The sequence below is a fragment of the Rattus norvegicus genome, chromosome 11 (genome assembly GCF_036323735.1).
Source record: "Rattus norvegicus strain BN/NHsdMcwi chromosome 11, GRCr8, whole genome shotgun sequence".
NCBI classification, from domain to species: Eukaryota; Metazoa; Chordata; class Mammalia; order Rodentia; family Muridae; genus Rattus; species Rattus norvegicus.
Genome location: NC_086029.1, coordinates 68,140,058 through 68,167,562, shown reverse-complemented (window position 1 = coordinate 68,167,562; position 27,505 = coordinate 68,140,058). Strand labels below are relative to the sequence as shown.

The following is a 27,505-nucleotide window of genomic DNA, read 5'->3' as shown; positions in this document are numbered from 1 at the left end:
TCACAACCTCTACCTTTTCTAAAATGCATTGACGACTACTCATTCCTCATTCTTCAATTTAGGTGTTTCTTTCACAGTGACCATTTCCCCAGTCTCTGCTATGCTCTCAACTACTGTAGTCCTTGTTATTAACACTTACCACTGTTGTGACTTTACATTTATCTAGGGCATTATTTGATCTGTTGCTACTTTCCATTATCAGACAAGTTTTCTTTCTGCTAAGTCTTTGCTTGTTCAATACCAAATCTAAAATGTGCCTGTTGTCTTTGTGTATTTCCTAAATGAATGAAAGGTACATGAAAGTCCTTCCTTAGGTAAATTATACTTACAGGGTTCCACAATGAGGTTGTAGACTATAGTCTTGGTGCCTGTTGGATACATAGTGAAGCTGCACTCATACTTTCCACTGAGGCTGGAAGAGATATTCCTTAAGTTCAGAGTCCATTTCGTTGCATCCTTCAGAGTTTCTACCGCAGCCACTCGTGACTCACAGGCAACCCCCTGCATATAGTGGAAGCCATATTGGGGATGATAAACAACAATCATATCAATCTCATCTGTGACCTTGGACCACTGCATCTGAACCATTAAGTCTTTCTCCATTGTTTGGCAGGTCAAGTTGACATCAGAACCAGGCAGAGCATACACGTTGTTATCTCCAGCATTGAATAGTTCTTCCCATGCTCCTAGAAAGGAAGGGTACGAATAATCAGTTTGCATTATTCCCTTGGAATGGTCTTTTAGGTCTCGATGCGTGCCTGTGTGAGTGCATGAGTGTGTGCGCGCGTGCGCATGAATGTTCACGCACATAGATACCCACAGATCCACAGAACTCAGAAACTGGAGTTACAGCTAGGTATTAGCTGCCAGATGTGGGTTCTGGGAACCAAACTATAAGAGCAGCAGCGTGCTCTTAATTGCTTAACTCCCTCTTCAGCCCCATAAATTAGGCCTGTTTAAAGACAGAAGTGCCTCAGCAAACTTAGCATGAAGCTGTTCACATAATACATGAATATTGTTGACCTTTCTGCATCAACATCTGTAATAACTAGTCTAAGTATAATAGTTTTCTTTTCAAACTTTATTTTCAAGTTTTTTACAATAAAGTGGCTTGTATTTTAAGATATTATGTTTAAAAGAGGCTTTTATATGTGCTATCTTTTTAATCTTCATGCTCCAAAAGATAATGTTGTTATCTTTCTTTACTTATCAAAAAGGAAAGAGAAGCAGTGAGAAAAGAAGTATTCAGAGATGCACTCCCTTAAGAGAACATGAATTCTCTTCACAATTAGTCACACCTGCACTTTTTCTTTAACATGAACTTTATTACTCCAAACTGCCTCCTGCATTCAGTCTGGCTGAGTAGAGTAAGAAACTTGACATTCATTCTCTCTGAGGATGAAGGGACCTTCATCTCCATGTAGTTATGTCTCCCAAGGAGAAAGGAGCAGATGCCTCAGGTCGATGTTCCCTAGGGTATCATCTCTAACCATCTCATGAAATGCTAGAAATAAAGGCTTCTCTCATCAGCAACCTGACTGCAGGGAACAGACCACTCAAAATTTGTTCGGCACTGAGCCTTTGATGTGTCTTCAGAAATGCTTCAGATGCCCCTTTAGAATTTACCATTACAGAAGTGATACATTATTGTGACAAGTCCCCCAGAGCTCACAAAGGGAATGGATAAAAAGATGACATGTTGTTGAGAAGAAACAAAGGCACTCGATGGTTAGGAATTATTATAGGTTTGTGGATGCACACAGTGTGTGTAGACAGAGGTTACACATCTGAATGTAACTCCCTAGGAGTGATTCTCCAATAGCATGCCTCTGAGCCTATCTAGATCACTAGTTCCAATGTGTCTTTGATTCAGAAACTCTTACAATCATCGTAGTCATACATAGATAATTCTTTAGAAATTCAGGCTTTCAATACTACTCTTGTACCGTGGTGTTCAGAACTAAACTTTTCTCCTTCCATTTTGAAATGGGCCTTTCAGGTTCTGTTCCTCATGGTCATAAAGAACTCTGATTGGCTTTGCAAAGTACTTCTTGTATGTGACTGAGTTAGACTTAACATAAATCCAGCCAGTAATGACACAGGTATTAGGGAGGAGAGACACTTGCTTATTTGAAAAGAAAAGAATTGCTTGAGGGAGGATTAAAGGGTGAACAAGGCTTTCTGACCATGGACATAATTGTAAGGCATCTTAGCATTTTGAAGTTGCCTTTATAATGATCCGGGAACATTTCCTCTCCAAGACACACAATTTTCTCATAACTCAAGACTCTTAGAAGAGGAAAAATGGTAAAGACAGGAGGCACTAACCATTTGTTCCCTTCTTAGCTTTAGTCTAGTGCGCATTAGGAATCCAATATCGACTCTAGCATCTTTCCCGTAGCTGTCACTTAAGCAGTTAACTGACAACCTTAGCAAGAGCTTGTCCTTTAGTGATCAACTCCTGCAGGAGTCTTGAAGCATTTCAAAGGAGCAAAGGGTCCCAAAGCAACCATCTGAGAAGACCAGTGTGACTGGAAGTCTTACCCCTGAAAAACTGTATCTGGATGATGGCGTAAACCACACAGTATGTCCATTTTCTTCCCATGGTCTCCTGAAGAGCTCATGCCAGCATTTCTGTAACGATCACAGGAGGCAATTGCTGTCTTTAGCTAAGCAAACTCTATCCACTCTATTCGTGCTCAAAAACCTCAACTCTACCACAGGGCTCAGGCTGTTGATCGCTTGGCAAGTCCCCAGGAAATGAAATGCAGACAGGAAAGTAGTGTGGTTCAGGGCTAAGTATAACCTTCACAAGAACAATGTAGAAACTGTTCTCTGAAACCTTGTGCCTGTCTCACCTTTAAAAGACTTTTATATCCCAAGATTCTCTCTTTCAGTCTCTTTGTCAGTCAAGCTGCTTCTAAAATCGAAACAAAGGAAATCGTGTAGAGCGGTCTCCTTGTGCTTTTATACCTTTCCTTTCAAGAACGCAGTCATTTAGCAAACACGAGCTTGCTACCTCTCGTTGTAGCATTTCAGTCTAATCTTAAGATATATTTCCTTTCCTGAATAGCCCCAGGGTGAAAGAACAATAGTTAAAGTATTTGATTTTAATAAAATCTGAAGAATAACAGGGAGTAATGTCAGCTATCTAACCGAATCCATTGTTTAGTTTCCTGTAGGTAAATCCACATTTCTGTGGAAGGGAGAAGTGAGGGGGTCTTCCCTGCCCCATGTCCTCCTTAGTTTGGAGGCCAGATGGGGAAATTTCTCATTGTCCTAGCAAGTGGCCTTTTTAGATGGAGGGCTGAGAGCTTTATTTGGCTAAGTCAAACCCATAAAGAACTAACTAGATAGTGTACTCATGGGTATGTTAAGTCAGCTGGTCCTCGCAACTTTTTCAGGGAAGGTTAGCAATTCAGATCCTTGAAGGGAGGACAGAAAGGAATGTAACTGCCCAGGGTACTTTTCTTCATGGAAGCTGAGAATTCTGGTAAGTCAGTGATGGGACTTAATAAAACCTGCTGGATGTGTTAGAAAGATTCTGATCTGCGACATGGTGTCCCTAATAGATGAAGACAGATTACATACTTGGAGAGGAACTTATCACCTCTCATTACATCTGTCATAAAAATCCAATAAAAAACCAAATTTACTGAATTCTGACTTGGAGTATTTAGACACCTCTTATTGCTTTAAAATGAGGAAAATTTCAAAAGAGAACAAGAGAACGTCTTATTAAAACAAGAGAGTGTGATCTTTACAGCTAGAGGTTCACTTGTGACAGAATCCCTGCCTGTTGCTAGGGTGGGTCATCAGAGGCACTTATAGGTGGCTGCTGACTGAATCTATCTTAGCTAGCTATTTATTGCACTCATGGTTCATGATTCTAACACCTAGGAATTTCTATGGCCTGAAGCCATCAAACTTTACCAGTTTTCCCTGGGGATCCATCTAGACTCTTAAGAAGACAATGCTCACATGACTAAGGCATATTAGTTGAATGCATCTGGTATTCTGAAGAGGCAAGACCCAAGTGGCAGCCCCTCCATGGCTGCTTGCTTGCAGCAGGTGGCAGCAACAGCCTGCAGACCAGACTGGCTATCCCAGGTGGTGGGAATGGCCCCCACAGCTTTTTTTGTCTTGGTAATATTTTCTAAAGGCTCTTTCAGCAGGGGGATAGGCATTCTCTGTACTTAAAAATAACTCTTCTATGAAGCCATATCAATCTTCCCTATTATCCTCTCTGCTCACCAAATCCCAAACCGCAACACAACCTTTCTTCTGCCTTATATTCCAGCCTGCTGCATATGAAACAGAAGCTGTCAGTCTCACGATGCGAAGAGCAACCTTGAACTTCTTGAACTTAGAGACAAATTCGATTATTTACGAAGGGAGCTGGAGCACACATTCACTTCTGCTAGAGAAGCAAGCCAGGACTGTGTTTGGACAAAGTTTTTAAACAGCCTACGTAAATTACTCAGTTGGAAGAAGATGCTTTGAGAAATAGAAAGGTGAACAAGAGGGAAACTTACTTTTTGTGGTTTCTACAGTGACCATAACCAGATTTTTTTTACCTACGCACATGAATTATTTTCAAATGAAACTTTTGTGAGCACTTCCCAGTGTGCTTGAAAACATAGCACTTAAAGATTCAGTTAATTAAAAAAATATTTATTGTGACCTTTCAGGAATCACTAAAGACACATACCTCTAGGTCATTTTAAATATAATGGAAAATCACAGGCTTTGTTCTCAAGAAACTTGACATTCTGTTCAACATTATTCTCAGGAAAGAGCATCCTTTTGTGTCCGACAATGAAACGAACAAACTGACCAAAAGTTACACCTGGATAAGATAAAACTCTGCCTGAGGAACACAGAACTTGCAGGAGGAAAGGGGGAGAGACCTAGAGAGGGAGTGGCTAGGATCATCTCAAGTATGGAATCTAAACTTGGCCTTATGCTACAGAAGTCATCTTGGAAGAGACTGCTGAGTGAGTCCGGGCAGAGGAAGTAGGAGATGCCAACATTTGGGAGCACTGAAGTTCAAGACAGAATCAATATGTGTGTGTGTGAGAGAGAAAGCGGTTTGAGGCAGTAGCTGGATGAGAAGCAAAGGTACAGAGAGTTTGAAATACAGAGAACTTTCTTTTTTTTTTTTTTTTTATGTCTAAGGCAGTCCTAATGCTGTGACACTCATGTTGTGATGGCCCCAACCATAAAGTTATTTTTATTGCTACTTCATAACCATAATTTTTCTATTGTTATGAATCATAATATAAATATCTGTATTTTCAGATCATCTTAGACAATTCCTGTGAAAGGGTCATTTGAAAACCAAAGGGGTTGTAACCTGCACGTTTTGAACCACTAGTCTAAGGTGATTATTGTCGACATAAAATCTTTTATAGAAGTGCAGGAAACTGAGACCTGATATGCATGTAACTAGCAAAAGTAGCTCTTGATTGTCTTTTAGCGAGAGCCTATGCCTAAATCACTGCATGATGCTGCTGTGCCCTTCTCTTCTACAGAGAACTTTCAAGTGTAGGCTATGAAGCATGACTTCTCTTCTTTTCTCCACTTGGAAAATAAATAGTATAGGTTTGGTTTTGTTGTTGTGTGTTTGTTTGTTTTTCCAGCAACTACATAAGGTGATATTGCTTTAACATAAAGAAACATTTAAAAAGAGGAACAAGATGGGCATAGGCAAGTTGAATAAATGAAAGGATAGATAAGAGAATGCCTTGGAACTGTATAAGAATGGATTCGCCAATAACCAGGCATGGATAGAAGAGGACTTTAGGGACCCCAAACCTCAATGCTGAAGTATTTGCTACTGAGAAACTGAGAGAGATGGAAAGTCATTGCATTCAGTTGTGTCCTCACTGAGCACCAATAGATAGGTCAAATCAGTCACATAGATGGTCTTGGTTAAACTATGGGTCATAGAACAAAACCAAAGTCATGAATTTGGGAAAAGGACACATACAGAGGAGATGTTGATAGGAATGGGAAGATGATAAAAGTAGGGGAGAGAAGGTAATCAGAATATATTGTATACATGTATAAAATTGTCACAGACTGTAATCAATTGTTCTGATTTTCAAAAAGGGAGACAGAAGACCTGTTGAGAATTTCTGTTATTCTTGTCGATGTAGGAAGTTGGCAGAGCTGTCCACAGTGTAAGAGCAGTGAGCCTTTACCAAAAAAGGAGAGATTGTGCACGATAAGCCGCCCTAATCGATCTGTCCACAATACTCAGAAAAGTCACAGGTCTGAAATGGGTCCTATATGAATAATTTTTAGTAAAACTCTAAGACAATGCCCCATCTATTAAAACAATATAATATTCTCTCCTCACACTGTCTACAACATTGAAATAAGATTATGAAGAGGAGTTCTAAAATTCAGACCAATCCTTCATTTTTGCAAGTCATGTGGCTTACAGTTCGGCTGTTCTCCAAGAATTTTCTTTCTCTGTATAAAACTGCTTTCCCAAGTCAATGCTTCCCCACAGTTAGAAAAGTGGATGGTAGTAGCCAAGGCATAATGGCTTCTGTACTTGCCTTGCTTATGGAAACTACAGTGTCTACCGTGCTCCTGAGCGATGATGGTACCATAAGGCTCTGTGGCACCTTTCATACAGAACAAGATCTCTTTGCGCCCCATCTTGCTTCCTTCATCTGCTTCTAAGTATTGTCCCTGAGAGCAATCCTCAGTGAGTTCCCTGAACATGAAGCTCACGAAGTGTGTTCCACTCTTGTTGTCGTGATAAAAGCACCACAACACAACAAACTGAAAGGAGAAATGGTTTGTTTAGGTTTACAGTTTCATGGGAGGGAAACACACACGTTACAGGGAGGACTTGGTGACAGAACAGGAGACTATCTTGTTGTATTGCATCTGTGTTCAGAAGCAAACAGGAAGTTGTGCTATGCTATAAATCCTCAAGACCCACCCTCGGTGACACACTTCCTCCAGCAAAGCTTCACCTCCTTGCAGTTGCATAATCTTTGTAGACAGCAGCACCTACTGGGGGAAAGGTGGGGCATAGTTTCCATTGAAATCAGAACGGATGGTTCTTCTGGGATCCTGATCTAAGATAAGCTCTTACTTGAACAAATGGACAATAATCTCGCTAGCTCTGAGTGAGGCAGGCTGTTGGAGATCCATTCTTTCAAAATTATGAAAGAAAAGGAAGCTTTTACCCTTCATTGTAAGAAGTTAAACACAAAAAGAGAAGGTTGAAAGCTTTGCAAGCTAGAGTGATCTTTTTTAAAAAGGAACAGAAATAAAGATGACTAGCAGATTTTGAGTAGTAGTAGTAGTAGTAGTAGTAGTAGTAGTAGTAGTAGTAGTAAGAAATTAAGCAAAACTTTGATCATATTGGTATTTTTAAAATTTTTTCTAATTTTCGATCAGCACATAGTTTAATGTTAGTAGCACACAGTGTGACACTTTATCACATATGTACAATTTATAGTAACTCAATAAGGGTACACACATGTCTATCATTTCCTTATATTTGAAACATTGAAAATATGTGCTGGTCATTTGGAAATATCCAATTAACTGCTATCTATAATAGCTGTCCCTCTGTTCTATAGAAGAAATGAAGCTATTGTTTTAATCTAATTTTACCCCTATATATACTCACTGCCCTCACTTTATCCATGTTCATAGTAGTTTCATTTTTCACTTATAAAAGTGCCAATTATTGTATTTTAAATATGCATATTTATTGGTTACATGATACAATCGTGTCTAAAATGTGGATTAGTTGAATCATATAGCAAACATTTAAATCTATTTAGCCATTAATTATTTATGTACTGGACATTCAGTCATTTTGAAATATATTTCAAGATATTTTGTATAAATATGCTCTACTGTGTTAAAAAAAAGCACAGAGCCTTGTTTATAACTCACTGAATTTTTATAGTACAATTATAAATTTCTTTTTTCAGTTTTATTAAAAATATTTTTTCTCATACAGTTACAGTATATATATATATATATATATATATATATATATATATATATATATATATCATCCTGATTATAGTTTCCTCTTCCTCCACCTCTCCCAGTTCCTCCCACCTCCCCTTTCCTGCTTGGCCACTCCCTTTCTGTCTCTTATTAAAAAAGAATAGACTTCCAAGAGAGAACAACCAAACATGACAAAATAAAATATAATAAGATGAAGCAGAAAGTATAATATTGAAGTTGGACATGGCAACCCAAAAAGAGGAAAGAAGTCTTAAGAGCAGGCACAAGAGTCAGAGACCCACTTATTCTCACAGTCAGAATTCCCATAAAAACACTAAGCTAATAGCTATAATATATACACAGAAGACCCTGAGTAGGACCAACGTAGGCCCTGAGTTTGCTGCTTCAGTCTTTGTGAGCTCATAAGCGCCTTGCTAGTTGATTCACAGGGCCTCGTTCTCCTGGTATTCTCTATCCCTTCTGGCTTTTACAATCTTTCTATCCCCTCTCCCACAGGATTTCCTGAGCTCTGAGGAGAGGGATTAGATGCAGACCTCCTATTTAAACTCTTCCTTCACATGACCTCCAGCTGTGGCTCTCTGAATCTGTCCCCATCTGCTGAAAAAAGCCTCTGTGATGATGACTAGGTATGGCACTGATCTTTGCGTATAGCAGAATATAATTAGGAGCCATTATCATTTTACTGATACTTTTTCTTTGACCAGTAATGTTTGCGTTTTTTGTTTATTCATCTGATCGATCGATTGATTGATTAATTGATTTTAGGTCTCTGTGCTATCTAGTCTCTGGTTCTTGGTTACTCAGACAGTGTTGGGTATGGGTTCCTTCTTGTAGAATAGTTCTTAAGTCAAACCAGTCATTGGCTGGCCACTCCCACAAGTTCTGTGCCACCATTGCCCTTGCATATTTTTCAGGCAGGACAAATTGTAGGTCAAAGGTTTTGTGGCTGTGTTGATGTACACAGTTCTCTTTCTTTTGTTTACAGCATGCATTTCCACACTAAAAAGACTAGAAGGTAGGGCTCAAGGCTCCAGGTAGTCATCAGCTTGACTGCTTCACATGAAATGTATGAATGTTGTCCTTGCCAGTGTCAATTTGTGAAGAGAAAACTTTGCTTTAGTATCAGCCTGGTTTGTTTAGGATTTTCATGGGACCACCTTGGCCAGCAAGTCAAGGAAATGCAATCCAGGCATGTCATTGGAAGGCCTGCGTTGTTATAAGACTCCTATTACTAGGGGTCTTCATTAGGATCACCTTCACAGATCCCAGAATGCTTCCACTGTACTAGGTTTTCAGACCATTAACCATATACCCCCAATTCTTTCTGTCTTTCTCTGTATTCTGTGCCTTCCCTGAACCCTCTTGCTTCTGTCCCCAACTGTCCCAGTCTACACAAAATCTACGCTTTTCCCTCTTCCCAGGGAAATCCATGCATGGCTCATAAATAACTTTTAGTTGTATCCACTTACCTGCAAATTATTACCTGTAATACTTTTAACAGGTGAACAATATGCTATTGTGTAAATATTTTCAGTTTCTGGCTATTATGAATAGAGAATAAATATAATGGAACAAGCATTCATTTTGTGTGTGTGTGTGTGTGTGTGTGTGTGTGTGTGTGTGTGTGTGAGAATGGGGCATCCTTTCAATATAAGTCCAAGAGTGATATAGTTGGAATTTGAGGTATATTGATTCCCAACCTCTGAGAAACCAACATATTCATTTCCATAGTGGCTGTACAAGTATGCACTCCCATTAGCAGTGGAAGAATGTTCTCCTTGCTCCACATCTTCCAAAGCATGAACTGTCACTTATATTATTGATCATAGCCATCTGACAAGCATAAGATGGAATCTCAAAATAGTTTTGATTTGCATTTCCCTGATGGCTAAGGATTTTGAACTTTTAAGCCTTTCTCAGCCATTTGAGTTTCCTCTACTGAGAATTCTCTATATCTTACCCCATTTTCATTGAATTGTTTGGGTTTTTGATACCTAGTTTCTTGAGTTCTTTATGTATTTTAGATACTGGTCCCATATCAGATATGGACTTGGTAAATTTATTTTTCCACTCTGTAGACAGCTGCTTTGATTGATGATGTCTTTTGCTTTACAGGAGCTTTTCAGTTTTATGAGATACCGTTAATTAATTGTTGACCTTGTTGCCCCTGTTATCTGTGTTTCATTCAGAAAGTTGTCTCCTGTGCTTTCAAGGTTATTCTCACTTTCTCTTCTGTCAGTTTCAGTAAATCTTGTTTTCTGTTGTGCTCTTTGATCAGTTGAACTTGAGTTTTGTGCAGGGTAATAAATATGGATGTGTTTGTATTCTTCTACATGCAGACATCCAGTTAGACCAGTACCATTTGTTGAAGATGTTTTTTTTTTCCAGTGTACATTTCTGGCTTCTTTGTCAAATTCAGTCATCAATATGTATTTAAATTTATGTCTTGTTCTTCAACTTGATTACCTTGTTCAACATGTCTATGTTTATGCCAATACCATGCAAACTTTATTACTCTAGCTCTGTAGTACAACTTGACATCAGGGTTAATGACACCTCCAGCAGGGGCAGCAGGTTTTCTTGTGGTTCACTGTTCAGGATTGTTTTATCTACCTTCTATTTGTTTAGTTGTTCCATATGAATTTGAAAATTCTCTTTTCAAGGTCTACAAAGAACCATGTTGGAATTTTGATGGGGATTGAACTGAATTTGTAAATAGCTTTTGGTAGTATGACCATCTTTTCTATGCTAATCCTATGGATTCATGGTTCATGGGCATAAGAGATCTTTTCTTCTAATATCTTCTTCAATTTCTTTCTTCAAAGACTCGAAGTTTTTTTTTTTGTTTTGCTTTTTTTTTTGTTTTTGTTTTTTTTTGGGGGGGAGGGAGCTGGGGACCGAACCCAGGGCCTTGCGCCTGCTAGGCAAGCACTCTACCACTGAGCTAAATCCCCAACAGACTCGAAGTTTTTATCACATGTTTTTTTTTTTTTTCACTTGCTTGGTCACAGATACTGTTTGAGGATATTGCAAAAGGCGTTATTTCCCTGATTTCTCTTTCAGTGTGTTTATCATTTGAATATAGGAGGGCTACCTTTTTGTTTGTTTGTTTGTTTTTTGTTTGTTAGTTTGAGTTAATTTTGTATCCAGGCACTTTGTTGAAAGTTTTTATCAGCTGTAAGATTTTCTTGGTGTATTTTTTAAGCATCACTTATGTATACTATCATATCATCCATAAATAACAATACTTTGATATCTTCCTTTCCAATTTTTATCCTCTTCATCTGTCAGTTTTCTTATTGCTTTAGCTAAACCTTTAAGTAGTATATCGAGTACATATGAAGTAAACAGTCTTGTGTTGTTCCTTATGTAGTGGAACTGCTTTGAACTCTTCTTCATTTAATTTCATGTTGGCAATTGGCTTGCTGTAAATTACTTTTATTATATTTAGGTGTGTCCCTTGTGTCCCTAATCCCTCCAGTACTTTTATCATGAAGGGGTGCTGAATTTTGTCAAAGGTCTTTTTTGTATATGATGAGATAATCATGTCATTTTATTTCTTTTAGTTTGTTTGTATAATGGATTACATTTGCTGATTTTCAATTCTTGAATTATCCGTGTATCTGTGTGATGAATATGATCATGGTGGATATTTCTGATGTGTTCTCAGATTTTCAAGTATTTTATTGAATATTTTTACATTTATGTTCATAAGGGAATTTGTTCTGTAATTCTGTGTTGAGTTTTGGGTTTGAGCATCTGGGTAACTGGGGGCTCATAAAATGAACTAGACAGTGTTCTTTCTGTTTCTAGTTTGTAGAATCATTTGAGGAGTATTGGTGTTAACTCTTCTTTGAAAGTCTGGTAGAATTCTGAGGGAAAACAATCTGGCCTAAAGCTGCTGTTGTTTTTAGGAGACTTTTAATGAGTGTTTCTATTTCACTAGGAGTTATAGGTCTATGTAAACTGTTTATCTGATCTTTATTTAACTTTGGTAAGTGGGATCTATCAACTAAATTATCCACTTATTTTACATATTCCAACTTGGTGTAGTACAGGTTTTTAAAGTATGTCCTTGTAATTTTCTGGATTTCTTTTCTGTCCATTGTCATTTCCCCCCTTTCACTTCTCATTTTACTAATTTGAGCAATCTGTCTCCACCTTTAAGTTAGTGTTGATAAAGTTTTGTCTATCATGTTGACACTGATTTCTCTTTCAGTATGCTTGTCATTTGAATATAGGAGGACTACTGTTGTTTGTTTGTTTGTTTGTTTGTTTGTTTGAGTTAATTTTATATCCAGGCACTTTGTTGAAAGTTTTTATCAGCTGTAAGATTTTCTTGGTGTATTTTTTAATTTTCAGATGCATTGTTAAGTTGCTAGCATGAGATTTTTCCTTTTTTTGTTTTTTAATTTGAGCACTTTGTGTTATGAACATTCTTCTTAGCACAGCATTCATTGTGTTTCATAAGTTTGGGTATAGTGTCTATTCATTTTCATTGAATTCTGTAAGGTCATTAATTTCTTTATTTCTATCTTGACCCATTTTCCATTCAGTACAGAGATGTTCGGTTCCTATGAGTTTGCAAATTTTCTGTTGTTCCTGTTGTTTCTGCTTAGCCATAGTCCATGTGTGGTCTGATAGATTGTTGAGAGTTATTTCAATTTTCTTGGATCTGTTGAGATTTGCTTTGTGTCTGAGTATTATGGGCAATTTTGGAGAAAGTTCCATGAAATGTAGAGAAGAAAGTATTGTGTGTGTGTGTGTGTGTGTGTCTGTGTGTGTGTGCGTGTGTGTGTGTGTGTTTGGGCGAATATGTTTTAGCTCCATTGTTTCTCTGTTTAGTTTTGTCTGAATGACCTGTTCGTTGCTGGAAATGGTGTACTGAAGTCTCCCACTGTGAGTGTGGAGGGTCAATATGTGACTTAAGCTATAGTAAGATTTCTTTTTACAAAAGTGTGTGTCCTCTTTGGAGCATAGATGTTAAGAATTGAAATGTAATCTTGGTGGGTTTTTCTTTTGATTCTATCTCTTTTGATTAGTTTTGGTTTAAAGTCTATTTTGTTAGATATTAAAGGAGCTACACCAGCTTGCCTCTTAGATCCATTTTTTTAAAAAAGAATTTTTGTCAGTTTTTTTTAAAGACACATTTATTCAGTGTCATGATCAGACTCTTACATTTAGCAATCAACAGCATGGGTGAAAAAGGTCTACAGTAAAATCCTTTGTTGAAATGCTTTACACTTTCCACAGAACAGAAACTAAAATAACCTGTCATACAATTAGTCACAGATACAGTCATGGAGTTTTTGCCCACACACATGAGTATTGTCTAAAACATGTCTTCTTTGTAGCAGCTAGGCCCTGCCACCACTATACTTGGCTGAGTTCACAAATCTGTTGTAACCTGTAGCTTCCTTGTCACTTCTCTGGCTCTCTTCTGCTAAGCTTTGTTTCCTGGCTGTAATTAGAGCCTCTTGCCACTGCCATAGCTACTGCTGCTGCTGGGACCTCCATAGCCACCTTCGTTTCATGGTTTAGCAAAGTACTGGCCTCCACCACCATAAGGGCCAGAACTCCTGCCTCCAAAGTTCGCTCCTTTCATTGGTCTAAAATTTGATGACTGGTTGTTGTAATTGCCAAAATCATTATAGCTGCCACCATCTCCAAAATTGCTTCCACTACCACCACCAAAGCTGCCTCTGTCTCCTCCATTGTTATAGCTGTCATAGCTGCCACTCCCACCATAGCCACTGCCCTGTTTCCATAATCCTGTCCACCACTTCCACAGACTCTGCTTCCTCCAGAGTAACCAGGGCCGACTCCTTCATAACCACCATCATTGCCAAATCCATTATAGCCATCCTCACTGCCACCATATCCACCACCACCCTGGCTGCCACCAAAGCCACCACGACCACTAAAGTTCCCTCCTCGATCAAAATTGTCATTGCCACCAAAACCACCTCCACGACTACCACCAAATTTTCCAGAACCACTTTCACCTCTCTGGCTGGATGAAGCACTAGCCATCTCTTGTTTTGACAGAGCCTTTCTTACTTCACAGTTGTGGCCATTCACAGTGTGGTATTTCTGAATAAAAATCTTATCCACAGAATCATGTTCATCAAAGGTGACAAAAGCAAAGTCCCTCTTTTTTCTACTGCCTCTATCAGTCATAATCTCAATCACTTCAATTTTCCTATACTGCTCAAAATAATCTCGTAGGTGATGTTCTTCAGTGTCTTCTTTAATACCGCTGTACTGGCTAGTTTTGTGTGTCAACTTGACACAAGCTGGAGTTATCACAGAAAAGGAGACTCAGTTGTGGAAATACCTTCATGAGACCCAGCTGTAAGGCATTTCCTCAACTAGTAGTCAAGGTAGGAGGACCCAGCCCATTGTGGGTGGTGCTGTTCCTGGGCTGGCGGTCTTGCTATAAGAAAGCAAGCTGAGCAAGCCAGGGGAAACAAGTCAGTAAGTAACATCTCTCCATAGCCTCTATATCAGCTCCTGCTTCCTGACCTGCTTGAGTTCCAGTCCTGACTTCCTTTGATGATGAACAGCAGCGTGGAAGTGTAAGCTGAATAAATGCTTTCTTCCCCAACTTGTGTCTTGGTCGTGATGTTTTTCAGGAATAGAGCCCTGACTAAGACAAACAACAATAAAGATCTTCACAGTTAAATGGGCACCTGGTCTCTGAGAATCTTCTCTTGACACAACTCTTCCATCCACCTTGTGTGGTCTTGCATTCATGGCAGCATCCATTTCCTCCACAGTGGTGTATGTGTCAAACCCAGAGCCTCTGGATCTCTCGGTGTTTGGATCTCTCATTACCACACAGGTGATGAGTGTTGCCCATTGCTCGAAATGGCTCCTCAGACTCTCCTCGGTTGTTCTGAAGCTCAGCCCTCCAATGAAGAGCTTCCGCAGCTGTTCGGGCTCCTTGAGAGATTCTGACTTAGAGATGATGGCAGGGTGATGAAAGCCTTCAGGGATGCTTCCTCCCTTTTGTCAGTTCTTTAGACTGAGGTAATGTCTATTCTTGATGCTAAGGTATATTCCTTAATGCAAAAGGAGAGATCCTTTTTATAATTCATTCTGTTTGTGTCTTTTTATTGGAGAATTAATACCATTGATATTGAGAGATATCAATCACCAATGATTGTTGATCGCTCTTATTTTGTTATTGGCAGAGTTGGTCTGTTGGTGGTGGGTGTGTGTTTACCTACTTTTGATTTTATTTATTTATTTATTTCCTGTGAGGTTATTTATTTCCTGTGTTTTTATGGGTGTGGTAAACCTCATTAGGTTGAAATTTTTCTTCTAGCTCTAGGGCTATAGGTGTAGACAAATATTGTTTAAATTTGGCTTTATTATGTAATAACTAAAATTTTCCATGTGTAATCATTGAAAATTTTGCAGAGTATAGTAATATGTGTTGGTAACTGTGGTCTCTTAGAGACTTAGGCACATCTGTCTAGGTCCTTCCGGTTTTTAGAGTCTCCATTAAAAAGTCAGGTGTAATTCTACTAGGTATGTCTTTGTATGTGCTTGGTATTTTTTTTTAAAAAAGACTTATTTATTATATATAAGTACACTGTATCTGTCTCCAGACACACCAGAAGAGGGCATCAGATCTCATTACAGATGGTTGTGAGCCACCATGTGGTTGCTGGGATTTGAACTCAGGACCTCTGGAAGAGCAGTCAGTGCTCTTAACCACTGAGCCATCTCTCCAGCCCTGTGCTTGGTATTTTTGTCTTGCAGCTTTTAATACATTTCTAGGTCCAGCCTATTTGGTTTTCTGTATAGTTCTTATATCTTAGTAGGATCTCCTTTAGGATAGGAAACTTTCCTTCTATGATTTTGTTGAAAATATTTTCTGGGTCTTTGAACTGAGATTTTCCTCGTTCCTCTATTCCTAGGTTTTGTCTTTTCATAGTGTCCCAGATTTCCTAGATATTTTATGTCAGGAGATTTTTAGATTTAACATTTTCTTTGACTGATGAACTCATTTCTTCTACAGTATCTTCAATGCCTGAGATTCTTCTATATCTTGTACTCTGCTGGTGAAGCTTTCCTCTATATTTCCTGTTTGAATTACTAAATTTTTCATTCCCATAATTCTTTCATTTTGTGTTTTCTTTATTGATTATAATTCCTTTTTTAGGTCTTGATGGGTTTAATTCATTTCCTTCAACTGTGTTTCCCTTAAGGAATTTATTCATTTCTTCTTTTAGAACCTCTACCGTCTTCATAGAGTTGATCCTAAGACCCTTTCCTTGTGCTTGAGTTATGTAGGGATATTCAGGACCTGCTATTATAGGCTAGCTGGGCTCTAGTAGAGACATATTGCACTGCCTCTTATTGATTATGCTTTTACCCTGGCATCTAGGTGTCAGGGTGTGAGATGATTATAGATCTAGATGATAATTGCTGGATTTCTCTTTGTTCGTTGGATGTTTTGTTTCTTGGTTTCACTCTTTTGATCAACTCTTTTGATTTCACGAGACTGGTGGCTGTATGTTGCCTGTTTTCTTGATGTGTCCACAGCAAATACCTGCTCCTGTTGGAGGCTGGATACTGTTTTCCTGTTCAGCGTATCTGTTATGTTCCTAGTGAATGTCTGTTGGTCTTAGAGCCTGGGATAATGGGATGAGTTTGGGGAAGAAAGTATGGTCGAAAAGACCGCGTCTATGTATTTCTTTTTTTACTTTTCCCACTTCTCTTTCTAGTCTCTGGTGACTAGTATCCAATTCTTTTCTTCTACAAAGTTGACTTATTGGCTTCTCTAAATGCATGATAACATGCAGATTTGTCTTTGTCTTGTTTAACTTCAGTTTCATGCTAACGTCATTGCTATCCATGTACTTGCGAATGACAAGATTGCATTTCTTTATGGATGAATAGTATTTTGTTGTGTAAATCTGTCACACTACCTATTTATGGAAAGGCAAACAGGTCGATTTCATATTGGCTAATGTGAAAAGTACTGTCATAAGCAAGAAGTGCAATGAAGTGATGACATAATGGTTTTACTCTCTGGTTGAAAAGTTTTTGATAGGGAAAAGGAACAAGAGGTGTCCTGAAGCCAGAGCAGATGTTCCATGGCCTCCTCTTCTCCATGGTAAATAAAAAAAAAATTGAACTCTTACAAAGGCACCAGGAAAATTTTATTCTACATGCCTCTGCTTTCATATGCAGACATGTAACATTCTGTATGCATACTGTTGTTCCAGAGGAATGGAGACAAAAATCCCCATCTCAAGACTCATTTAGACCCCTTATTTCCTCACTTTTAACCCACTATCCTTTGTCTTCATCCACACTTGACCTCCTTCTCCATGTGTTGTCTTCAGTTTTCTAGGCCTTTCCTTTCACTTCTTGCTTAAAACATAATCTCAATAAATTCTAGTAAGGATGCTGAGAAAAGGGGGACTTACCTGTTATTGGTGGGAATGTAAATTAGCATAGCTATGAAAAGTCCCCCAAAATAAAAAAAAATTAACATACATCCCAACAATTCTACTATGAGACAAATTACCATTTCTGTTAAGAAAGATGGTGTCAAATGGCCAAAGTGAGAAAGAATATTTTAGTATTATCTTCCTAAGCAACAATCGTTTATGTTTATAAGGACCTGGTTTGAAGTTTGATGTTGAGAATAAAGCAATCGTTTCATTTCTATTGAAACTTTTAACCAAGCTCTACTGTTAAGTGAATGACCTCAGTGAACAACATGTCACAACTTTACTTTTATGACTATCAAATAAGGATAATAACAATAGTTGTCCTCTGGGTTTGCTGTGGAGACTCTGAGGGTAAGTATATGAAAGTTCAGAGTCTGGTTCATACTTCCGCCAGCAATAGCACAGCAAGGTCTATGAATGCACAGAACAAAGGCTGAGAGGAAAAGGTAAAGATTGTTTCAAGATAGGCCTCTGTACAAATCAGTGATGGTGGACAGCTAAGCCATCTGACTTTTCTGGGCTTGCATTTCCTCATTAGTAAAGTAGTAAATGGCTAAAGATTACACAAATGAAAATAGCTTTCTAGTTCACTGACTCAAGACAGGTTAATGGTCATCACTAAATGATTTGGTCTGCCATTAAGGTATAAAATATGAGATTTCCATGAAATATACACATGATAGCCAATGTAAAGCAGAAAATTACAATAAATTATATGGATAAATTCCTTTGCCCTGGCAGTTGTAGCCTATAATCCCTTAATGCATTTTTTCCCTCCTGTAAGGAAGCTTTTTCTTTGACCTTAAAATCAATGTTAGAGTGAATTAATCATATCCTGCTGTAGTGATTGGATTAATGGGAGATCTTACTAGGACTTATATAAAAGCTGAAAGCAAATTGCTACCCTATGCACAGAACTACTGGGTTAGACATAGGAGTTCTATAAAAGAAATTTAAGATTGAATTAATAAATTCATTGCTTTGAAATCATGCCTCTAAAAATAAGTTGAGACTTCGAATCCTCTATTATTTGCCTTCACACACATTTTACAAAAAAATATTTAAATTAAAAGGGTAAAAAATTGCTGGAAAGCCTGCAGCCACCTGCCTCAATTACTTCCTGAAATAGTGTAGACTAGAATAACGTTAATACTTCCATTAAATTCTCTCCTGATGATTGTGTGTGCATGTTTGTGTTCCTGTATGTGCACATGTATGAATGGGTACATGTGTAGGACACAGGATTTTATCAGGTATCTTCTTCTGTAGCTCCTTTTAATTCAAGGTGTCTCCTAAATACAGAGCTCACTGATTTAGCCTGATCGACTGGCCAACAAGACCCAGAGATCATGCTGTCTTTGTCCCACTAGTCCTGGGATTACGAATGCCTACAGCCATGCCTGGGTAATCAATTGCCTACTGCTATGGCCAGGTTTCTTTATATGAGTTCTGGGGCATCAAACTCAGGTCCTCAAGCTCATGTGGCAGACTTCTACAGACTGAGTTCTCTCATCCTCCCCCATTCAGAATTTTAATTGTTCCCAGAGCACTCAACAATTGAGTCTTTAGGCAATTCTGGAGAAGCTGTTAATGTTTCCACTGTGGTAGAGAGGAGGGTATAGTCAACCAACTCAGTCTCCACCACATATTCATGTTTTAAAATATTTGTTATAAGGGTCTAGAGAGGGATGAGTCAGTGCTAATAGGCTACAATAACTTTCTTCACAAAACAGGCGACCAAACAGGAATAAAACCAAATGAATCTATTTGTGTTAGACTGGCCTCAAAAATCTCATATTGGGCTTGGTTATTGAATTTCTTCCCAACTTCACATATTGTCCCTTATTGCCTTGGTGGGAGTCAGCGGTGGCCTTGGGTAGCAGTGTCTATGCCATAAAACATCTTAAATGGATGACATAATTACCTTGGACTCTTCTGCCTTTAGAGTCCCCTAAGCAATTGAGCGTTTATGTACTAGTGATGATTAGGACTTTATGGAGACCTGACAGGAATGCCTCAGAAAATTGGTTGCAGAAAAGAAAATGTGACTACAATGATACATGTCCTAACAAATGTTATTTACTGTTGTGTGTCTGAGAAAGACTCAAGGGATGTGTACGTGTTATCTCCCTCATCTTCTCAGACAATGGCCTATCCCAGACAATAGCCACATTGTCTACTTAGCACTTGCCCTCCCCTTTGGCCCAGTTGTGAGGTATTTCTCTTTCCCACATCAAGTTTGACATATGGCTACAGTCCACATGTTGTCAAGTTGGTTCTCTGATATCTTCAGACATAAATTTGATCTCTCTTGCTCAAGGCTTCAGTGTGATAAAAAGAATAAAATGCTCACTTTAATTTGAATCATTAGAGGGCCACAGTCTGGGATTTCTTCCTATAATTGTAAGCTTGATGGCATGTACTAAAGTTGGCTAGTAGACTGAGGACATCATGTCTTCCATTAACAAGAAGAAAGGGGTATTGGGAATGTAACTCAGCTGGTAGTCTAGCATCCAAGAAACCTCAGGTTTGACCCGAGCACTGAATAAAAGCAGTCTTGGTAATGTGTGCCTGCAATCTGTAAGTCAGGAGATAGAGGAAGGGGGATTTGAAGTTTAAGGCAATGTTACATATTGAGTTCTAGGCCTGCCTAGGCTATATGGGATTCTATTTCAAAAGAAAAGAAAAGGAAAAAGAAAAGAAAAGAAAAGCAGTTGATGTAAGTGCTGGGAAATGCAAGTGCAGGGTCAATGACAAGTACCCTTTCTTTAGTTGTTGTGGTGACCTCTGGAGACTCCCTAACCACTAGACTGTAGAGTGATACCCCAGGCCTCCCATTCCTATTGTATTTAATGAACTTTAACTTCTGGGAGCAGTGTTGTTCATCCATGCAATAAAAATTCCACTCAAAGTTGTTCTTTAAATTATTTGACATTAGCTTTCCAAGCTCGTGGGTGTCCATAAACTTCTTTTCATATTCTTAGTTTTAGATAACACATCCACAACTGCGTCCTCTACCCTATTTCCCTGCTTCACCCAGGCTTAATCCTTGAGACACCAGAATGCCCTCACATCACATGTAGCCTACTACCCTTCTAATATACGTTCAATTGGATTGTGGGATAGTATGCATTTATATGGCTTTTCACACATTCTTCCTTTGGGTTATCCCTCCCCTCAGCTCCCTGATGCCCCCTCCCTCCATACACCTTTACCATTCCCTGCTTATACCTTTATTCCTCCCTAGCATTCCTCTCTCTACTTTCTGTAGACATTGTCAAAAAGTCCATGCTAAGGAAGTCATAGCCCAGAGTTGAACGTGTTCCTGTTACAATGCTCAATGGTCTTGCTTCTAAAGATTATGTTTCTATCCATTGACTTGATCTGCTCTTCAACCATGGCAGAGAAGCTTTATTTGCATGGGTACTGTCAATGCAGAAATGTATAACTGGTCAGTGTGTTGAGAATAAGAGTCTGAGAGCTCAGCCATAAGTGAGACACTCCACCCCCAACCCCTGATGCCAAGGCTAAGGGATCATCAAGGCAGAACAAATAAGGACGTAAGATCTTGAGGCTAAAGAGATGTCTCAGTGTTAAAGAGATTGTACTGCTCTTTCAGAGGACTTCAGCTCAATTCCTAGAACCCATGCTGGGGAGCTCATAACTGTTTGTAATTCCAAATCTAGAAATCCAAAATCTCTGGTCTCTGATGGCACCTGCATTTACACACACACACACACACACACACACACACACACACACACACACACACACTTTGAAAAATGATAAAACCAAATATTGTTCAAAATAATGTGAGAACTGGAGGGTGGGGGAAGTGTGATAATTTGTGTATGGTTGGCCCAGGGAGTGACACTATTAGGAGGTATGGTCTTGTTGGAGTGGGTGTGTTACTGTGGGCATGGTCTTAAGACCCTCATACTAACTGCCTGGAAGTCAGTCTTCCATTAGCAGCCTTCAGATGAAGATGTAGAACTCTCAGCCCTACCTGTATTGTGCCTGCCTAGATGCTGCCCTGCTCCCACCTTGATGATGATGAACCTATAAGCCAGCTCAATTAAATGGTCCTTTATAAGGCTTGTCTTGGTCATGGTGTTTGGTCACATCAGTAAAACCCTAACTGAGACAGGAAGAAGACTGTCAAATGCATCTTCCAGATATGATATGATTATTACACTTAGGAACGCACTGCAGCTATGGTTACCTACATAAGACTATGCCATCCAACAATTTCAGCATAGATGGGGAAGACATTCTTTCAAGTTCCACTCTTTCTGAGGAGTTATTGGCAGATGATAGATGCTGAGAGAATCATTCCTGGTAGATTTCTCATGATCCAGCAGATTATCCTCTACCAATGCACAGATGGGCAACATCAGGTGGACGAGTAGGTGATCCCAAAATAGGGACAGAACATCTGGAGGGGGGTGTGTTACATGGATATAGAGACTTGGAGGAGAGAAATGGTGGTGCAGAAATCAAATATCATTGTGTATGTAATTCTCAGAAGCAAAGAAAAATATTTTAAAGTAAGAGTATATATATCATCTTTAAGAACAAAAACTACAGATAACTAGAGTTGTTAAAGTGAATTTCTTGGTCTGAAGTATGTGAGTAAATAGGAGATGGGTAGTGGGCATGGACTGCCCCACTTTAAAGGCAGTGAAATGAAAATACTTAGGAAAGTATCTGGGCAATGAAGCAGCTGAGTCGGTACACAGATGGAGTGACTAGACTATTAGCAGAAGTCTTTTTCTCTGTGAAAGGGAGATCACAAGACAGATTGTGGCAAAAATTGAAATACTAACAAATTTTTAAAAGTTTTTATTTCAGTCCCTGGCATGTTAGTTGTGAAAAATGGCAGAAGAGGAGATCCGGAGAAAATGTAGAAGTTATTTCTTGACTAGTGACTGAGACAATGGGGACAAGAAGGCTACGTAGGTAAGATTCCTGATCAGCTTTGAGACTGTGGAGAAAATGGCATTAGGACTTCTGCTGGCAGCAGTAGCTCCTGATGTCAGGCTGTGGCAGAGAAGAATGCTCACTGGATCATGAAGCACAGCAAAACAAGGTGACAATGCCAGGGGGGTGAAGGACCAGACACAAAGAGATGAGGGAGGACATGTTTTGAATGTTGTATACAAAGGGAGAAATGGAACTGCAGACAGTGGCAAAAGAATGGGGCTAAGCTTAGGGTGAAAGGGACATGAGGTGGGGTCAGGGAAGGCCAGCTTTCTCTTGAAGCTCCATATTATTCTCCGTACTCATCAGTGCATGATTTCAGTACCAGCTTCACTGAGAACTAACAAATGAACACTTGTTTGAGTGACAGATGAATTATACTTCAGTGGTTTCTTGTCCCAACAGCATAGTGCTATCCAGGCTGGTACCTTCATGAGCATGAAAAGCACCTCACATGCCATTGTCTTCCTAAGTGAAGTAAACACGAAAAACACATCACCATAGCCTAGAATGCTGAACTGGGATCTATTGGCTGTATTCTTAGGCCCTACAGAGTGTGAGCTGCCCCCTGGAGGAGGCAGGAGGCAGAACAACAACATGGCCCCACAATGTGTCTTCAGGTAACTGTCACCAAGGTGAAGAAGTGATTAGGGTCTTCCTTCTGTGAAACATGACCTGGCATCACATTAGTGTTCAATTAGGAGCTAAGAGATGGCAGGAGGGAAATTGCCAAGACAAGTTTCACATCCAAGTACAAATGGTGCCAGCCCTCAGTTGTCTCTTTAATCTTTGGAAGGCTGCCAAGTTTCATCTCAGGACCTCTTTATTTTCTTTCAGGAGACCAAAAAAATCAATCACTTAATTCTTAATGAGGTTAAGGTGGAATATTAGAATGGATTAAAGTTGATTATAAACACGATTTCTCCTGCCATGCTTCCTGGGGACCAAGAGAAGTCTGTCAGACCCCTCATTAAAACAATTACTCTCACAAGCCAGTGATAGGATACATAGTTTATTGACTGGACAGAAGTCTAGATTGAAACCAAACTGGAGAAATTTAGATAACAAAAACAGAAAAAGAATATACATGTAGAATCTCATAAACTTCAAAACTGCAAATTAGAGGGAATCTTTCTTATAACCAACATCATCTGTGGATGACGACTTATGTCTGTCAGTCCATCTATCTTCCTGTCTATATATTCATCCATCCATCCATCCATCCATCCATCCATCCATCCATCCAACCATCCAATCATTCCTCATCAGTCTCCTCTCTCCGTGTGTGTGTATGTGTGTGTGTGTGTGTGTGTGTGTGTGTGTGTGTGTGTGCATGCATGCATTTAACATTAAGTGAAGACAAAGTTCATCAGCTCTGGGTGGGCCAGGTTAGATACCAGTAGTTGATCCCAATTCTTTGATCTCAGTGATATCTAAAAAAAATGGTGGTGTTGGAAGGTGAGCAGAGCATTAAATAAATGAGAGGATGCTGTGGGCCAGAGACATTGAGGCCAGAATGTGCTGGGCTTTCTCCACATCCTAAGACAACGCTTGTGCTCCTCCTGACCCCTGTGCATTGCAAGGCTGGCTCATCTGCCAAAGAAGATTCCAGATGAGGCATTTCTATTATTCAAAAGAATGGCTGAATGGTCCACAGATGTGTAAAGTGTTTGCCATGTGCCAAGTGCAAGCTGAGGTTTGACAAGCTAAAGTCCCTACTGTGTGACCTCAGAGACATTGCAAGCTATTTTCTCATCCTTTATGAATGTTACTTGTGTCAATAAAATCCTTATGTGATTCTTTTTTACATTTTGAGCCTTCATAATGAGACTTCATTTTTAAAGAATTTTTCATAGACTAGGAGTGAATAACAGTTTAATGCAGTGTCAAAATTGGCATTTTTGTCATGCACAAAAAAATGTACAGTTATGACTCCCTATTCTGTGCCTATCCAACATTTTAAACAATACAGAGGAGTTTTCGTTAATCTGTGGAGCATGAATTCCTTCCATAGTGGTACAATGGGATCTGCTGTATTTGCTTTGTGATTTTAAGTGTCACATTGTTGCTAGTATCTACGTGGTGAAAAACAGCATTATTTTTGCTTCAATACTGATGTGCTTTAGTGGTACTTTTCTCTTTCAAGAAGACAGAGTTGGTGCGTTCTGAGAGGGGACAAGGACATTTACTTGGTAACTCTGTGAGAGCCTGAGTTGGTAACCAAGGCCTTATGAGGCCCTGGGGGAAAGCATGAAATGCAGGGTGGACAGCAATGTGCTCCTGTGTTGTTACCCATGTCACTCATGTAAGTAGAGCAACCAGATCATTTAGAGAGGAGCCTTCCTCTCACCATAATCCCCAGGCTTAAAACTGAATTTGAACTGTCAAGAAGTCTGCATTTACTGTCACAAAACTGGATCTTGACTCCTTGTTCTGCCATTTGTAGTTGTGTGAACTTCAGCAGGTTATGGCTTCACTCTTCTGTGCTGTCTCATCTGGTGTTGGAATTTTCAGGGTCTTGTAAATTGTAACAAGAATTTTCTCGGGTTTCTAGAGGTGTTTAGTTGACTCACCAAATGCATATGACTCAATCCAAAGCCTGAGGCAGTGGACATTAAGGAAAGCTTGACTCTTCTCAATAAAGAATGGATTTTGGGATCTCCTTTAGGGCCACTTATGCCATATTCAGAGACATGAAAGCAAATAATGTTATGACACCCTACAAAGCATGATTGTTCATAATGTATCCATGAAAATGGCTCTGACATTGAGAATGTTTTAGTTTCTCTAATTTTGTGGACCAGGAGACTCCCCTACAGAAGTATGGTATAACACCCAAGGTCAAACTGATGCATGGTGATTCATCAGGGATAGAAACTCTTGCATTATGTGCATCATGATGCTGTTTTGCCACTACAATATCAAGGATCCATGCTCTCCTCGTTAGGGTTATTGTTAGTCCTACTTATGTCACCTATTGTTTCGGTGAAACACCATAACCAAAGCAACTTGGGAGGAAACATTTCTTTGACTTACATTTTCACACTGTGATTTATCACTAGAGGTAGTCAGGACAGGAACTTAAACAGGGATGAAACTTGAAGTCTGGAGCTGATTCAGAGGCTATGGAGGGGTGTAGCTTTCTGGCTTCCTCCCCAGAGCCCACTTAGCCTGCTCTCTTGTTGAACTGAAGACCACCAGTTGAGGAACAGCATCACCAAAGCTGGGCTGGGCCCTTCCCATTAGTCACCACTTATGAAAACACCTTATTCTGGATCTTATGGAGGCATTTTCTCAGTTGAGGTTCCATTTATTCAAATGACTATAGTTTTTGTCAAGTTGATATAAAACTAGCCAGGGCATATATACATAGCCATGGTGCCTTACAAATCTGGAGGTTAAAAAGTTTGAGTGTTTTCAGTGTTTGGTCTGAGAAAATAGCTAAACCTGGAATGTGTTCAAAATCACAGAACAGAGGGAACACACAGTCTGAATGACAGTGAATTTATGGAAGAGCTGAGAGCTGACCTGGAAGCTAACCGCTCTGGCGCCAAGTACTTCTCCATATTGCCTATAGTGGTCTGACTGACTCCATCCTAAATAGCTCTACCGGATGGTGGCAACTAAGAGTCTAGACATAATGGATGATATCAAAATAGATTTGAGGGGCTTCCAAGTTTAGCATCCACTAACCTTTTCCTAGACATCTCTTTTTCAGATTGGGCTCACTGCCAAAATTTTAGAACACATAATATGTGACACACATTAGGAACCACTCACCCACTAGAGGACCACAGCAGACTTTAATTGAGGTATTTTTAAGAGTGGTTTCCAAGACCAGGCTGAACAATTGAGTTGGGCTGGCTGCCTGTACAACCAAAGAGGCTCCTCAAGAGAACTTTCTAAGAAATAGGATCCCCTCAGGTTCCTCCCTGGAGACCTTATGTCAGTCACCCTGTGGTGAGGCTTAAGCATATCTATTTCGTAAAAGTGCCTCAAATGTTTTGATATGGGATCATTACAGTAATTCAAGGAGGGAGGTGTTGAAAAGGTATAGAAGAAACTACTACCAAAGGCATATATAAAGGCTTCAATGCTGAGAGAATCTCTCTGTGGAACAGGTTTGGTGACGTGAAAAGGTGTGGTTAGCATCTTCATTGCAGTCTGCCCTTCATAAGTAACTTCTCCCTCTTCAGTCAAACTTCATTGTTTACCCATCAGAATCCAAGTTTTTACTCTGAGACCATTTCCTTAGCATTTTGCTCTATTCACAATGGGAATTTGGAATGCCCTACCCCAAACTCCACAGGAGTGACACTTCCCACATGTAAGAGATTTAGTTCAATCCTAGGCTGATAAAACACCACTTTTCTGTGTTTTGTCCTGGGGTGGAGATTATAGACTGACTAGTCTTCAGTGATCCTCTTAACTAGTAGCACTATGTATGATAGAAATCCAATAAATACTGAGCACAGCTCCTTGCTATCAATATGACATCATCTAGGCTCTAACTATAAAAGGACTGTGGAAATCGTCAGGTCACTGAGAACTTAGATTTACTTTGCCAGAGAATTTCAAGGCTTAATTCTTGAGCAAAATTTTCACAAGATAAAATGTCTAACATACGGTGTAACTTCAGGAGAAGAACAAGTGGCCCCTTGGCTTTCCATGTGTCCTTCCTTTTCTCAGATGGGCTCAGCCAGTGGTTATTAAACAAAAAACAGATGCTTCTCTGGGAAGCAAATTAGACCAAAAGCTGTGTACCAGACATCAGCTCTTAAATCAACTGGGATACTTTGGGAAACATGCAATCTTTTGAGGCAGATTCATCAACAACTGCTTTGAGTTAATTGGGGGATTTATAAAACTGGAATGGCAGAGCAGGGAACAATGAACATGTCCACTTATTCTGGCACCCCAAAAATTCAAGACCATGCACAGGAGTCACTACCCTGAGGAACAACTCTGCTGTTCATTGAAACCAAGGAAAGATGGTTCTAGTGGACCTTGAACTTTGTTCCCTCTTGGCTATGGCAAGA

General features: G+C 39.4%; 1 protein-coding gene and 1 pseudogene across 1 annotated transcript in view; both read right to left on the bottom strand.

The window, feature by feature from the left end:
• The window catches only part of Cd96 (CD96 molecule), a 74,341-nt gene extending 71,704 nt beyond the window's left edge, over positions 1-2,637 (bottom strand). Inside the window, exons 1-2 of the mRNA NM_001025032.1 lie at positions 2,545-2,637; positions 330-686 (exon numbers count right to left, since the gene is read on the bottom strand). Coding sequence (NP_001020203.1) covers positions 330-686; positions 2,545-2,605 — 418 coding nt within the window. The 5' untranslated portion in view covers positions 2,606-2,637. The remainder of the gene's footprint in view (positions 1-329; positions 687-2,544) is intronic.
• A 10,843-nt stretch (positions 2,638-13,480) lies between these two features.
• Hnrnpa1-ps30 (heterogeneous nuclear ribonucleoprotein A1, pseudogene 30) overlaps positions 13,481-27,505 on the bottom strand; it is a 53,686-nt pseudogene continuing 39,661 nt past the window's right edge.